This window comes from Dermacentor silvarum, chromosome 5 (assembly GCF_013339745.2).
Source record: "Dermacentor silvarum isolate Dsil-2018 chromosome 5, BIME_Dsil_1.4, whole genome shotgun sequence".
NCBI classification, from domain to species: Eukaryota; Metazoa; Arthropoda; class Arachnida; order Ixodida; family Ixodidae; genus Dermacentor; species Dermacentor silvarum.
Genome location: NC_051158.1, coordinates 22,702,978 through 22,719,141, shown reverse-complemented (window position 1 = coordinate 22,719,141; position 16,164 = coordinate 22,702,978). Strand labels below are relative to the sequence as shown.

The following is a 16,164-nucleotide window of genomic DNA, read 5'->3' as shown; positions in this document are numbered from 1 at the left end:
TGTATATATATTATAAGAGCGAGACATTTCAGCTTCGCTGGTTAACCATCTGTACCGAGTGCTTGGGTGGTGATTTTTCTTTCTTCTTCTTTTTATTTCTAGGCTTTTCAGATGTACTTTTCTTCCGCCATGTCTGGCACGAAAACACAGCACAAAGGAAGCGTTCAAACAACTTCTTCAGCGGGCTGTCATCCAGGAAGTGCATCCACCTGAGACGTTAGTACCCTTGGGTGCTATTCCCGCTAAGATGGCGAATTTGACAATATGGCGACATGTGTGGCAGGGAAAGAATCGCAGCAGAACTTTTTAAAGTATTGCGACACCATTGCCAAGTGCATTTCTAAATTATTTACACCCTTTGCTGATATACTGTCAAGCAATATGAAGACACGTTGACCTTTGTGTGCACGTTGCACTTTCACTATATGTCATTGTCACCAGTGTGCCTGTGTTTTAACTTTGGGCACCTTGCCAGGTTGTCACTTTTGTGATTGCTTTGCATTTGTGCGATAGCAGTCTGACATAACCTACATTTCTCTGTGATGCACAATGGCAGACAGGTGTGCTCATGGAGTGAAGTTTGGTTAGGCTAGGTTAAATTAACTTTCAGGCAGATGGGTACTCTCTTTGGCTGACACAATAATCACATCATTCGTATCATCACTGTTGATCTGGAAGACAAGTGCCAGGTGTTCATATAATTTAAAAACATAGATGGTTGGTATTGCTTTCATATTCTCCTGTCGAATTACATTGTTATTTGCACATCCCACTGTCGTTGTTATGCTACAAGTAGCAGGTTGCTTTGCTCACACTAGCTGCAATTGAGCCGTGATTACCGACCGGAGTATCAGCAAAGTCTTTTGTTCTTGTTCAACAGCGACAAGGTCGTCGAGCTGTTGGCCACGAAGCAGTGCATCTACTGTGGTTTTGACCCCACGGCCGACTCTCTTCATGTCGGCAACCTCTTGGCCATCGTGCTGATGCTGCACATGCAGAGGATGGGCCACGATGTCATTGCCGTGGTAAGTGCTGCAGCTGCTTACGCCCCCTGATGGCGACATGGTAGCGGTCACAGGCATTGGTGCCTCCTCTCACCCCTGGTTACGCCACTGCATGGTAGGGCCGATTTACAAACGTCATCTTCCACCTGCACCAGTCAGGGCACCCCTCAGCCGCTAACAAAAGTCTTCGAAACATGGAAGTTGTGGAAAAAAACTTGACTATCTTGCAATGTAGGTATTAAGTCGCAGTAACTCTTTTATGCTTTGGTTACTTCTGCCTGTTGAAGGTTTACCTTTACCTCATGTCGTGCGCCTTCAGAACCGTTAAAACCACACAGCAGCGGAGCAGGTTAACAACTTCGAATTTTAAGGCGAGTTTTGTCACACTGACGATTGTAGAGTTCACACCGTAACACTTGAGAGTACTTTGTGTATGGAAACACAATCCGCGATTTCACGGGCAATGTAACACAATCCGCTATTTCACGGGCAATGTATTTCTTGGAAGATGCAAAGTCACTTGGGAAGTTTTGTCCGGCGTAAATAATTAATGCAAAAAAAAAGAGGGAGAGAGAGAGAGAGAGGAATGAATTGCTTGGGCACTAACTGGCGTTGCATATGAATCCTCAGCAGATATCTACGGACCAGCTCATTTCTCTAGCCCACCTTGCACACAATAACCAGTTTTGCAGCACAACAAGGAGGAATCAGTTTTGTGACCCGAAGTGTAAATTCTCCCACGGTGCATCAAAGATGCTGCAAGCCTCGACCTAATCTCCCTTCACCTTCTTTTCACACTTACGCCGCAGCGCTGGAACAGCACAGAAATTGTGTAGTTGCTTTCATTTTTCACAGCCATGTCTCTTAATTACAGTAAAAGCTCGATGATACGAATCTCAGGGGGTCACGAAAAATATTCGTATTAGCCGAAATTCGTATCATCGAAACATAATTAAAACTACTGTCGAATCTCGATAATTCGAACTCGAAGGGGCCCGAAAATTTGTTCGAATTAAAAGGACGTATTTTTGAAGTATTCGTGCACCATAGCACGATGCACGAACGGTGCGAGTCGTGAAATATTGCGGCGCGCAAGCGCATAGCAAGCGAGGGCCACGAAACTGCCCACGCCGGCTAACGGTCGCTTCCCGATAACGACAGAAAACGAAGCTTCAGGGAGCGAGCGGGCGGCGCCGGCACACGGGTGCGCGCGGAGACCGTCGAAGGTGAGGGCGGCAGGGAAGCGGATATGGCCGCGTCAAATCCGCTGCTTCGGTGGCTCCCCTCGCCCTCCCTCTCAACTCCCTCGTAGCTCTCTCACCTTCGACTCTGCGCGCACATCTCCGTGCGCGCCCGCCGCCGTGCTGGCGCCAGCTTATTTTAGCTGCCCCCTGAAGTTTCGTTTTCTGCCGTTATCGGGAAGCGAGCGTTTGCGGGCGTGGCAGTTTCGTTGGCCCGACTGTGCCTCTGCCGCTGCTTCCCTCTGCGCTGCTGCCGCAGCGTGCAAGGTCAACATGTGACTTGAAAATAGAGGAGAAGGGTTCACTGCCATTTTATCCGCGTGGCTGAGACGTCGGCACTAGTGTGTGCTAGAATACGGTTGTCTAGAACACTCTAGTCGGCACGTACACGCTTGTTCCGGCGCGATGCAGAAATGGCGACCTTGCAATTTGAGAGGGGGAAATTTCCGCCGCGGGGTTTTTTTTTTCCCCCGTTCCTTCGCGCGCGGCATTGAGGGGTCTCTCCTGAGCTTTTGCTCTATGGCGGTGTCGGAGCAATGCCGGTCAGAGGCGCCGCCGCGTTATTTGGCGCGCTGCTAAGAGCATTGTCGGTACGCGGTATGTTCGAATTAATGAGATTCGACTGTAGCTAAATTAAAGAGTCAGAGGTGAACTCACTCAGGCACATGTACGTAACAAGCATTTATTTCTTGAAGCGCCACCGCTTCAAACTCTTCGCGCCCAGTCGCGGAGTCCGCGCTGTCGGGCGCAGTGCCTCCGCACCAAAAGAGAAGGAGAGAAAGCGCGTGACTGCGCGCTGTTCTCTTTCGCGGCCATTGGTGGGGCAGCGTTTATTCGTATCAACCGACGCAGGCTGAAAATCGATTCGTAACAACCGTTCTCTAGCACGTTGCAAAGTAATGGGGCTCAGCCGGGACCACAGAAAAATTCGTATCATCCGGAAATTCGTATTAGCCGTGATCGTATCATTGAGCTTTTACTGTACTACGTTTTCTCAGATTGGCGACTCCACGGCTCAAGTTGGCGATCCCAGCGGTCGCCTCACAGAGCGCGACAAAATGGCCGGAGATGTCATCGAGAAAAATGTGGCCGGTCTCCGTTACAACCTGGAGACAGTCTTTGCAAACCACGAGGCCCACTTCTGGAAGCCGAGCAAACCTAAGAAGACCCTGAGCCCCCTGAGGTGAGGTGTCACACGGTTTACGGATCACTTCTTGCTTACTTCACTGCTTCGTAAACTGGGGGCCGGGTTTGGCTGGATGTTTTGAAGCGGTGCAGGGAACTGATAGAACGTTGCAGCAGACATAAAGAAAAGGTAAACGAATGCCTTGGTGCAAAAGCAGAGATACATTTGCAAGCTGATGTAGTCAAGAGTTTGACCAAACATTGTCTTGTTAGGTAAAAGCACCTTTTGTAAATCAGACTGCCAACAATTGATGTTTCCTGGGTCTTTCTTTTTGTTCGCCTGAGTTGCTATGCATCATCGCATGGATGTATGTGTGTATGTGTTTGTGGAGGGGGCAGGGAATCTGCGCAGATACCCTGTTCCCAATCAGTGGATCATCACAAGATGCGATTAGCTTATTGTATATACTAGGGCAGTGGTTCTCAGCCATGGATGTGTCGGGGACCCGTTGTGGACCGGTGGAATTGACAGAGAACCCCTTGCAGTGACAGGGCGGTGGTACAAAGACTTTTCTTTTCGACGAACATAATTGGCAACAAAAATTGTGACGTCTTTTATTTTTTCATCTTGTGCGGATTGCTGCTGCAGTTCAGAGAGCAGGTCCCGGAACTTGGAATGAGTCGAGGCTAAACTGGCCTCCAAGAAACGCGCATTTCCCGCCCCCCCCCCCTCCTTTTTTTTAGGGGTGTGTGAAGATCAAAATTTTCGAAAACGAATCAAGTACGAATACTTAAGCTTCAAATATCGAATGATGATATGCACATGCATTTATTAGCAAGTTGGGTTAATTTGATACGTTGGAATTTGCAATCACATTGTCAATGTTACAAAACTAGACTAGTAAGCCACTATACTAAAACATTGTGCATTTGGCTCATGTTAACTTGAAAAATTGAGTAATTCCCACTAGTTGTCCTCGTGAACCTGTGCCTTATTATACTGCACCAAATGCCTGTAAAATCGGAGGCATTGTACTCTGTGCCACTTGCCACCCATTCCACTTGTTGTCAAGAAATAAGCTCAGAAGTTGGGGTGGTGTTGCAAAAAAAAAAAAAAGAAGTGCACCACCCCCTTGCTACTGAGAGGCTGGCTAATTTGCAAAGTTTAGGCGTTTAGTGGTTAAGTGTGCTGTTCAGGCGAAATTTTGCCAGCAGCCCAAAATTATCACAAAATTCAGCACAATATCACATAAATATTCTTAGGTTAGATAGAAACAAATGCTAAAAACCGTGTTTGCTCCCGCACAGCCATCAGTATATTTGATTTGATTCGACTCATGTTAAGATGCCAAGTGATTGCCTTTATAGGGACCGAGGTTAGGTCCACTACAACAATGTGCGAGTCAGTGAGTGAAAGGGCTGAGAACCATTCAGAATGATGGCAGGAGCCGAAGAAGCTCTTTATGTTAATCTATCTTCTTCTTCTGACCTCGCAGCATGAAGCACGAGAGGAGCACTGAAGCGTGCCATATATAAAAGCGGCCGAGGACAACAACTATGGCTGCTGGAGGACCCCCCCCTCCCCCTCCCCACACCTTTAGGAGAAAAGCAGCGGTGCCCCATAAACAACCTTTGTTGCCAGGCGGTCGGGTAGATCCGCCATTTCAGCAGTTGTAAAGTCGTTGAAAGCACATAATGATGACGTGGTTGCTAGATAAGCTGGTTTGACCCTGTCTATTGCCATGACTTCTTCACGTTCGTTGAGGTCGATGGTAACATTTATTTCTGTCCACTTGAGTACCTTAAAAGGGCCATCATTCGGTGGCGTAAGAGATGGTCGGATGTCTTCTCCCGTATCGATGCAATATCCACGGCCACACTTGACTTTGAAGAAATTGCCACAGCGCAGCGTTCAGACGTCGAGCTTCGGTACCTCCGGTCCTCTGCTATGTCATTAGCACTGTCTGACGTGTCCCTTCCATTTTGTTCAGGCACTATCACTTGCGACGTGTCAAGGGGTCAAACACGGCCATTCGTTTCATTCCGACTCCGCCGTCAACTATTTGGCAAGCTACGCGGCGCAAGTCATCCCGGAGTTCGTGCCACCCAGTGTCTAATTACTTCCTGCTTTGTGTGGCCGAGTGTAAAGTCTGACGTGCACCGCTGGGCTGACGAATGCCTTCACTGTCAATGCTCCAAGACGACGCAACACAAAGTCACCAAGTTGTCTATTGTTGCTGGCTGGCTACTACAACCATCAGGGAGCTGGTTCTATATCTTTGCACAGTGGTGGTGGTTTGGATTTTGTCCTGCGCAGATTTAATTAGCTTTCTGATGAGAGCTATTTTTTTGGGGGGGGGGGGGGGGCGGATTTGCCATGCTGAAACTACACACAGGGTTATGACGGACATCGTAGCAAAGAGCTCGGAGTTAATTTTGACTGCCTTTGACACGCGCCAAATGCACAGTAAACAAACATTTTTGCCAGCCTGGAATTGGAACCCACCACTTCATGTTTTCCAGCGTGATGCCATATAGCCACTGATCCGCTACAGCTGGTAACGAGAGCTCTGTACTGAGTAAAGTGGTGCCGTGGTAATTTCGAAACACTAATTTATCTTTCCCATACAGCTTTACTTAACGTGTGCTTTTGGTTTCCCTTTAAGGCTTTGAAGTTTATCATTGCCTGAGAGCTTCATTTTGCGTGAACACCTTTCTTTCGCAATCTACTAGCGTAGCATGTCTCTGTGAACGAAACGTGATGATTAAAGGCTGGCCGTGTTGTGCCGTGCAGGATAGTCCGAAACTCAGAGTGGTACCTTGGCCACGACGTCATAGGCTTCCTTGGTACTGTCGGCCGGAACTTCAGGTTGGGGAAGATGATGTCACGAACAAGGTGAATCTATGTTTTTGTCCTTATTACTTTCTTCGACTTTAATAGTTGACGTTCGTCATGGCCTAATGCCATCTATTATAGCTTTTTAAGATGCGCATGCTGTCGTGTGAGAGCTTTAGTGGGGCATCTGAGGTTTACAGGCTGTCGCAGGGCACTCCGAAAGGACAGCCCGCCCTTTCTGCCGCCGCCCTCTCCTTCTGTGGTGGCTGCGAAAAGGGTGGATGGCAGTTGCCTTCTACACCAGCGCTCACACCGCTGTAGATAACACATATTATGAATCTGCTTATATGTATAGCCACCTATACCTACCATTTCAGATGTGCTGTATAATGGCTCTGAACTCTGCGGAATTATGCAACGAAACAATGCTACCTATACTCGCGGACAACTTTCTGCAGCGATGAAGGAGAAGCTGTGGAGGCAAAGCACACGCAAGAGCGCTCCTGAAAATAGTTCCGCATTCTCATTTGTGTTAGCTTAATCCAAAAAAAAAAAGAAAACATAAAACATTATAATTACATGTGGAAAACAAGACAAAATACACCACTGTGCGTTAAACCCCACATATTTTTTTTTGCTTTTCTCTACCGTGTTTGGGCAAATGCGATACCAGCGCACATGGAAGCCATGCTTATTCAGTATATCTGTTCCAAGAAACCAAAAGCGCTGTCAAACACTGCCGGACTACTTGGTACTGCAGCACGCATGCAGAGGTTTCGCCCCTCTAGCTTTTCCTTCATTGCCACCGAGAGTTTCCTCACTGCAACAAATTACACGGCTTCAAGCGCATTATTTCTTCAATAAATAATAAATAAATAAAGCAAATAGCTTTCTAGATGTGTTTGACAAATTTGCTTACACTGACAACTATCGTCGATAAGCACTGACACCATTCTTAATATATTTTTCTTATTTTCATTTAATTTTTTTTCATTCATTTTTTTCCCCCCAGTGTACAGCAGCGGCTCAACTCTAGTGAGGGCATCAGCTTGGCTGAATTCTCCTACCAGGTCTTTCAGGCGTACGACTGGCTGCACCTCTACGACAACTACAAATGCCGCTTCCAGGTAACTGCGCAGTTTAATTGCACCCCTGTTGGTCACACGGGCTGCATCATTTACGAGAGTGCCAGCGATGGGCGGCTGCAATATTGATTGCGTCCCCGCTGTTAGCCAAGCCTGGGAGCTACAAAATGGACTGTGGGTCTGTGCTAACCCGAGAACTGATTTGAAAAGCATACTTTAGAAGAGCGCGCCGTACTAGCTCATTGATTTATGGCCAGGAGAGCAGGAGGTCGGGGGTTTGATTCCCAGTCGCGGCAAGCACATTTGAATGCGGGTAGAACGCAAGGACGCTCGTGCGCCTAGATTTAGGTGCACGTCAGGGGGCCCCTAGACCACTCTGAGCTTGAAAACTTGTTATTTGTGCCAGCTGTGTGCCAGTCTATAGTGAATGTACAGGCATAATACTTTTTTTTTAATGATGCCATAATAGCAAAGTTGCAGGCATCTGATTAACCACTATGCATCCTGTGCCGTTTCTCACTCCCCTTCGCACGAGCCCTCTCTCTCCTCCTCACCACGTGACACGATTCCTTGCAACGTGACAAAAGCTGCAGGTCCCATCAGCCAACCAGACGAAGGGCTTCTCCATTGTCCATCTCTGATCACCATCCGCGCGACCCCGACTTAATGGAACCTTTCGCAGAAGGATCTGTAGCACACAGTGGGTGAACCCCCCCCCCCCCCCTTCCTTTCTCAAAACACGCAGCTGGCTTGTCACGTCGATTGACTAGTCGACAGATTTCACCCCGGTGAAGTCACACGCATGATCCACGTGTGAAGAAAGAACTGGAAAAGCCCAGGAAAGAGCATGGGATAGTGCTTTAATTTGTGGTTTTCACGTTGCGCTTAGCGCTGCTGCATTCGCCAAACATGTCGTGGCATTCTGTACACCATGCATGCACTCATTTAAGTGTGTTCAGGATAGGGGAGGTGGCTTAGGGGCCCTTTATAGTAAACAAGGGGGGGGTCAAGACTATTTCATTGCACTGGGATCGGGAATAAAGCATTGTAATGTTAAACCCCGTAATTTTATTTCTGATCACTCTTGGTCTCGGCAGAAAAAAAAAATCTAATAGGGAATTTGTCAAGGATAGTAGGAGGCTGTTTGAACGTCAAGAATCGTTGATCGAGGCGAACCTTCACGTGTGTACGGTGCAAACTTATTTTGCAGTGAAGCACTGCAGCATTTGTTAAAATCAGACTGGCTTATCTGCTTTCGGTAAACCTGAAGGGGTGCAAGCCGTAAAGATTACTACAGAAGTTACCAATGGAAATTCTTGTGATACTTTTTGTGGGAACTGCGAATATGACAGTTCAGTCAGCACGAGAAGGTTAGGTAGCAGTACATGGGCTTGCCTAAACGTGGTCCTTTTGACTTCAAACGGCTGTGCAGATTGATCACATTCAACAAAATATTGCGTTGTAAATACAGCTGGTACTAGCAATTATTACGCATGTGCACAGAGTTTTATTACCTTGCCTTGTTTCGAAAACTATGATTGTCTTGAAATTTAGAAGGCATGAAGATTGCACAAATCCATGTACTGTAGGTCATTCACATGGTAGCTGGATGACTGCAGCACACAAGTTTCCTCTAGTAATTTTTGTAGCAAACTGCTTATGGTTGAAACAAGACCTAAGCCATCTGCTACGCCATTCATCACAACTAAAGGTGCAGCTTTCGAACATGCAACAATCACTCGAAAGAGAGAGAGAGAAAAAATTTTTTTTTATGATTTGTGAGGTTAGCCTAGCAACAAGCCTGGCATGATACCTCAGGTGAGTTGGTGAGGGATGGAAGAGAAGGAATGAGATAAAAACAGAATGCAAAGCACACAAGTAGACACGCAGACATGTACAGTGACATGAAAGCACTTGCACAAAAGTTATTCACCGTGTTTCATTGAAGCCTGTATCCCGTAGCAAAGCAAGTATAAGCGCTTTAGTTGGGCGGATTTTAGGGTTGAGACTATTAGCACGGCCCAAGAACATCCCGCAAGTGAAGTCACATGTCGTGTCGCATTTTTAAAAGCATCCCTCACATCAACGCTTGAGGTTGCATAGAAAATCCACTTTGCCTACACAGTGACATTGGTCTTTGTCATTCCAGATAGGAGGTGGCGACCAGCTAGGCAACATTGATTCGGGCCATGACCTTATAAGAAAAACAAGGTCGGATGTGGGCTATGGTGAGATCTCTCTCATTTTTTTTTACACTGGCTCATCGGGCACTATGAACTTAAAATGGAATGTTGCCTCCCTGGGGTTCTTTAACGTGCACTACAACGCAAGCACATGGGCGTTTTGCATTTCACCTCCATCGAAATGTGGACGCCGCGGCCGGGATTTGATCCTGCGATCTCGTGCTCAGCAGCGCAACGCCTTAGCTGACTGAGCCACCGCGGCGGGTATGTTCTTTTCACAGTCGACTGCCTGTTTCGTTTAAGTGGTAATTATTTTTTCCGTTTCAGTTGGTTGAATGTCGTTGAGTGTTCACCTCAGCTGCGGTAAGACGGGGGTTCAAAAGACGCTGCCGCGAACTAACCACCATTTACCCAAGCAAGGGCAGGCATCCCCGGTCTCGACACCCAGCTTTCTTTTGGGGTGAACTGTCTTTCCAAAGGAGCCGGCACCATGCAAATCTTGTTCAACCCGTGGCCACAACAAAACACTATAAAAATGTGTCCAGCTCAGCTTGTCGGGATAAAGGGGGGATGCCAATGGCACTATGCCTCGTCACACCGAGCCTCATGATTGGCGCACGCCTGCCCATCAACCGCGGTCCGGTGCAAGCTCTAAGAAACAATAGAAGACAACCATGTGTATACTCGTAAAGCATTTATTACGATTGCAACTAACACTTCGAGCAGGCCAGGCAGCTCTGGCTGACATCACTGAGGGTTCCCTCGAAGAGAATAAAACTCTAGGTAAAAAAGACCTTTCAACTGACCAGCTAGGGATACGGATGGCCGTGGCAATTGCCGCGGCAAAAACGCAGTTGACTGTAACCACAGGCGGGAAAACGGTAGTGGCGGCAGAGATTTCCACACTCGCTGCTTGCTGGGGTCCAAAGAGACTCGGGACGATGTCAGAGGGATCTCATGGGACACACCCGGTGGCGCTGATGGCGCTTGCATTCCCGTGCACTGTCCACAAAAGGAAAGTTTCCCCTCTCCCCACCCTACCTGACCCGATGTTTGCCGCACATGCGACGAACATGGGTCCCGAGGATTCCCACAAGCTGAACTCGCATTTCCCCTCCGTGGCTGTGGGTGGTACACCAGAGCTGCCACTGGGTACCTATTGGTAAAATAGGTACAAGTGCACTCCTAGCCAGGCGCACGGCCATCAAGAAACCTCAATGCTAGGAAAACCAATCAAGGGGAAGCCCTCATATTGAGGGAACCACCTCAACAGGTGGTTCCCCGGATGGCACATCCAATAATTCTCGCTGTGGGCGTTCCTTGAGAATTGTGTGGTGCCTTGTTCATCTTGGTTCTTGCACAGCAGTGGCAGCAGTCTGAGCACAAGGCAGCCCTGAGAAGCTGAATGCTTGGCTATGGGGTGCTACTTGTACACTTCGTATATATACATTCAAACCTTGATATAACGAAGTTGTACTTGCAGCGAAAAACTTTGTTATATCAAGAATTTCATTATATTGAGGTTTAGATGAGGATAAAGATAGCTCGTTACATCGCGAATTTCGTTAAACCAAGGTTCATTATATCGAGGGTTGACTGTACTGTACTGGTGGGTGTTTGGCGATGGGGTTGAGCAACCCGCCTCTCACAACCGGGTCTCGCTATCAACTAAACTTGCATTCGAGGAAAGTTCTTTAAAAATTTTCTGACCTTCAGAGTTTGTGACCTAGCATTGGAGGCTGGTCTAGATTCAAATAACTACGATGAGTTTCTGCACACAACTTGCTTTAACCCAGTCAACAATGAAAAATGAGGCATGATTATGTGGACTGGTGACAAGAACCATGTCACCCTGCCTTCCTTATTTCGGACATGCAACTTTTACCTTCAGCCTCTGTGCATGTGTGTGTGCACGCCTGTATGGGAGAGCCTTCCCACGGAATATTACATTAGGATGTCACCTCATGCAAGTAGTGTAGAGATGAGTCCCTTGTGAAGTGTAGCATTTTGTTCTGGTTTTATCGCTGGTTGTTTCAACACACTTTTGTGCTGACAACTACTTTAATGATTGATTTCACCTTTGCAGCTTTGAATTCTCAGATCAACGTAAGTTCCTGTATCTCATGCACATAGCTTTTGTTCACAGGCTTTGCGTCTGATATTTCTGTAAAGTGACCCTGAAATGAATTTGGCGATCTTGTACAAACATTCTGAGTCGTTAGGGTAGGTCCTTCTGATCATTAAGTGGCGCATTTAAGCGCTCCGCGTAAAGCGTGTAATTCATTTTAAGGTTTTCAAAATTTGCATCGCTACCGATCGCAGCGGTGCCACTCCCCCAAATTTTCAGCTGCCCCTGACCAAGTGACGCGAGGTGACCATATAACACCAGAAGGGTGAGCTATCCAATTGGCTGCCCAGGGCGCTTCATCGATAATGTTTCCAACTTTATGGTGAACAAATGTTATTCGTAATAGTTGACATGTTAGTTAATTTGTTGCTATAAAAAAGAAAGTAACAGAGCATGCACAAGGACAATTTATCACTACACTCAAGCACAGCTAGTGTCATCTGCTTGTGTTGCAATGCGACGCGAGCTGCGCTGTCAGTGTTGGTCTCGAGCCTCACCATGGTTCGTCCTTGTTGCTCTGGGCTGCAAATGTAGCGATTGGCGATATGTCAAGCTGCGACATTGTGTTCCTCTGCAAGGCAGCAGACTAGCGGAGTGGGTGCAGCGCATCGGACTGTCGGTATCCGATCTGTGCCAGGATCTACACGTTTGTGGCTGTCACTTTACGCCGGAATATTACTACCGTAATAGAGAATTTTAGCCTGTCTGGTATTCGGGTACATGCAAGCGCAAGCGGACTGGGCGTTTTATCGGATGAGTGGAGGCGCAAACCTGAATGGCCTTGACAGTGCCGCCCCCTGGTGGCACAGAGCTCAACTAGACAAACATTCAGCTATTATAGCAGCAACCAAGTATATTGTACCTTGCTTCTGGTGTAAATTTTCGGCAGGAGCACAGTCGTGAACATGTCTTTTTAAACATTTATAATGTTTTACACTTGTTTACAGCAATAGCAGCTCTGCAGTTGGCTGGTTAAGCTCTGCTCCACAAGGTGGCTACAACGTGCAGACCGCTCACGTTTACACTAAAGCCCCTTCATCACAGTGATAGTATGGAGCAGCTTTAGTTTACGCCTCCACCCATCTGCCATAGCGCCCAGCTTGTCTGCGGTTACTGGAATACCGTACACGCTCGGCGCTGCGACAGAGTGCTCGGAACGCACGCTGCTTGGATAGCTCGCGCTGTAGATCAAGGGCCAGACGGATAGCTGAGAGGTTGGCGAGGCTTCATGCGCTGGCTCCGACCACAGGAAGTCGACGATATGGCGTCTCATCATGACGCAGAACCAGAAAAGCATGGTTAAGGAGGAGGGTAACTTGTAATCGTCTGTAGCTCTCCTAATATGAGATGCTTCACTTAAATTGTGGCACTAATGTTTCACTATAGCTGTACCATATGCATCTACAAAATTTGTCCAAACCGTTTCAAGGACCCTTCGAGCATTTTTTAAAAATTCTCTAATAGATTTTTTTACGTACATTCAGTGTCAAAAGTTGGTCATAGGTCACCATGGAATCTGAGAAAAAACTCAATGGTTCAGCAGCCTGGTATTTGGACTTTCGGCACGTACCAGTACGTGCGAATAATGTGGTGATGGGCTAGTTGGTAATCTTTAGAATCGAATATGTCTGTCACGGAACAGACACCACAACGAAGATGAACAATCAATGGATCGCTACTACAAGTAAACGTGAAACTCGCACATTAGTGGCGCGCGTCTGTAGTTTTATTCAACAAAGGTGCACTGCAGTGTAAAGAATGCACCTTGTCTTGTTTTCTGCCTTGCTGCTTCGCCTCTCATTGTGTATGAATTCTGTATATACATACCTGCCAGCCCTCCCCAATTTTCCCCAAAGATTACGAACTTAAGCTTGTTTCACAAATGTTGCGTCTAGTTTTACGAAAACTAAATTGTATTTGCCAAAGAGTTGTGATAGTGAAAGAATGGCAGAAGGGTACATCGCTTCGGGCAAGTCTGTGCTGGTAAATTACCAAAGCAGGCGAAATCACCAACCGCAGAGTCGCTGGAGAAGTCGCTGTAATCTAAAAACAATGTGTTGTTTTTTGCGTGTAAATCTATTTTCTTCCACATCTTCTGCTGCGTCTAAGCATAAATCATCGTTAATAAAGTGCGTATGTATCCCTTCAAAAGGCATGTGCTCCGGGCAAGCTTAAAAAAAATGCATGTTTTTCCCCCTCCCCTGTTCTCGGGGTCGTGCTTGCGAGATTTTTACTCATTTTAATGTTCACTGGTTGGCAGGTATGGTATATACTGTTAGTGCCGGTCAAGTGTCAACAGAACCAGTTGGTAGAAGGGCTTCATTGTTGTCCTTCGTCGTCTTTGTGGTGTCTGTCAGACTCCGAACGTGCTCAGTTCTGAATGTAATGTTGCGTGATCTTACTAGCTGCCAGCACAAACTGTCGGGAAATTCGACTTTCTCGCAGAACCCCTGGACTGCAAACTTCTGACACCGACTATGGTATTTCCTGTTCCCATCTTTAATGCATGGTGCCTTAAATTTGTTTACACTGTGCTGGTAGAAGTTTAGAGAGGACGCATCCCTGTTCCTGATGTTTAACAAACCTTTGCCTGCCACACTCTATAGGTGCTAATCCTTTGCACAGGGGTTCCTAAACTTGATGACCTCAGGGAACCTGTTACATAGCAGGCAACGCTGTGAAGGCTAGAGAGACTTCTTTCACTGTTCCCGTCCACGACCAAAAAGTAGTGGGTCATATGCAAAAGAAAGATATTAAGTACGTGCAAAGTAATTGTATGTAAAATTAAGTCTCACACTTAAGTTTCGCGAAATATGACCTATTCATGTTATTAGAGGCGTCAAAGGTCTAAACATTTTTACCACCAAACGAGCGGAGTGGCACGTTTCGGCGACCAGCGGCCACAGCGCATCATTTGTGTTTGCGCCCAAAAACTTAGTACGCCACCAACTGGAAGCGCAAAGGTGCGCAATTAATACGTTAGACATGAATTGGTGTCCAAGAGTTGTAATTTTACATATGTGCAGTAGTAGTTTATTCTTTAGAAGGCATCAGCGCCATGCATTGATATCGAAGAGCAAGTGCGCTGCGAAACGAGCGGAGTAACACTTCTACGGCCGCACTACTTGCGTGGTTTCCGCAGTGTTGCCTGCTAAGTATGAAATGGAGTATTCATATCTCCCCCCCCCCCCCCCCCTCCCTGAGCCTTACTCCATTAGTGCATGCAAGGTGTATAATATGCACCTTATACAGTGCAAGTATCCTCCCAGTCAAATATCCAGACTGTTTAGAAAAGCCGATTGTGTTCACTAGAGGCTTTGGCGAACACGATTTGATTTTCCAAGCAGTGACCCCTCCATTAAGATGATAAGTTGTGCGGGTTGGTATAACTGCATTTTGTAGCAACAGTGCAAACTTGTGCTCGTGCTTATGTAAAGGATCTTGATGTAATATTGTGTGTATATAAAAAATACCTTGTTGTACTTGGACAAAACTTAGTCGCGAGTCAGCGCTTTTCCCACGGCCTTCTTCGTCTTTGTGTGTTGTCCGTTTGCGCTGTTGTTGCAAAATGCAGGGAGCTCTGGTTGTGGTAGCATGGACCTTTCATACGTGGTTTTCATCATCAAGTAGTCTTCCCGGCTTTTGTGAAAGCACATCCTGTTCCTATTCTTGTCTCTTGCAGGCCTCTTGGTTCCGCTCATAACAGCAGAGTCCGGCGATAAGTACGGAAAGTCGTCTGGCAACGCCGTGTGGCTGGACCCAAGCAAGACGTCGCCATACGAGTTCTACCAGGTGCAGTGAACTGTAACTTTAAAATGTTAATTTTCGGTTCTGTTTGTGTTCCTGTCCTTCACCAAAAAACTTTATTAGACTTGAAGCCAGTTAAAAAAAGCAGGATTAGAAGTACTGAATTCTAGGCAAGTTGGTATTCCATAATAATGAAAACAGCACAAGAAAAAAAACAAGGCACGTGACAGGGACATGATACAAGCGCAGTATCGTGTTTCTTTCTCGTCCCTCGTATTTTCGCGCTATTTTTCGTTGGGAAGCAGGCTTATGTGCTAAACGTAGTTTGTTATATCAGGTAATTTGATATACTCAAACTTACCTATAACCAACTTCACACTTTCGTGACCGCTAGAAAATGGTAGTTTTCGGGTAGCCTAGTTAATATATTTTTTCCTGCCACTGTGGCTGTGACACTGTGGCTGCAACACCCGAGCGCAGCCAGGTGAGATGTGCACAACACTTTTGTTTATTATTTTATGAGCAACGTTATCGTAACTAACGTTTTTGTGGTACACGAGCAAACCTTGCTCAGTGTCAGATATCACAATAATGTCGGTGACAACAGGTTTGTCATTAACAAATTAAAATATATTTCCCAACCTTCACACTGCCTAAGTGTGATCACTTTATGTGCACTCGCTGGAGCCGATAAAAAGCTTCGATTGACGCTCGATATTGAATACAGAGATAATAAAAAAACTGTGCTGTTTCGCCCAAAAGGCAAAGCATTGACAGCAATAGCACTGTATTACATACACTACTGAAAAAAAGAA

General features: G+C 46.6%; 1 protein-coding gene across 2 annotated transcripts in view; it reads left to right on the top strand.

Moving 5' to 3' along the window:
• LOC119453066 (tyrosine--tRNA ligase, mitochondrial) overlaps window positions 1-16,164 on the top strand; it is a 28,937-nt gene that overhangs the window by 2,922 nt on the left and 9,851 nt on the right. For both annotated transcript variants that reach the window (XM_037715062.2, XM_049667503.1), the window contains 7 exons: window positions 103-216; window positions 881-1,025; window positions 3,244-3,428; window positions 6,165-6,266; window positions 7,219-7,333; window positions 9,441-9,519; window positions 15,285-15,394. In XM_037715062.2, the coding sequence (XP_037570990.1) occupies window positions 103-216; window positions 881-1,025; window positions 3,244-3,428; window positions 6,165-6,266; window positions 7,219-7,333; window positions 9,441-9,519; window positions 15,285-15,394 (850 nt within the window). The remainder of the gene's footprint in view (window positions 1-102; window positions 217-880; window positions 1,026-3,243; window positions 3,429-6,164; window positions 6,267-7,218; window positions 7,334-9,440; window positions 9,520-15,284; window positions 15,395-16,164) is intronic.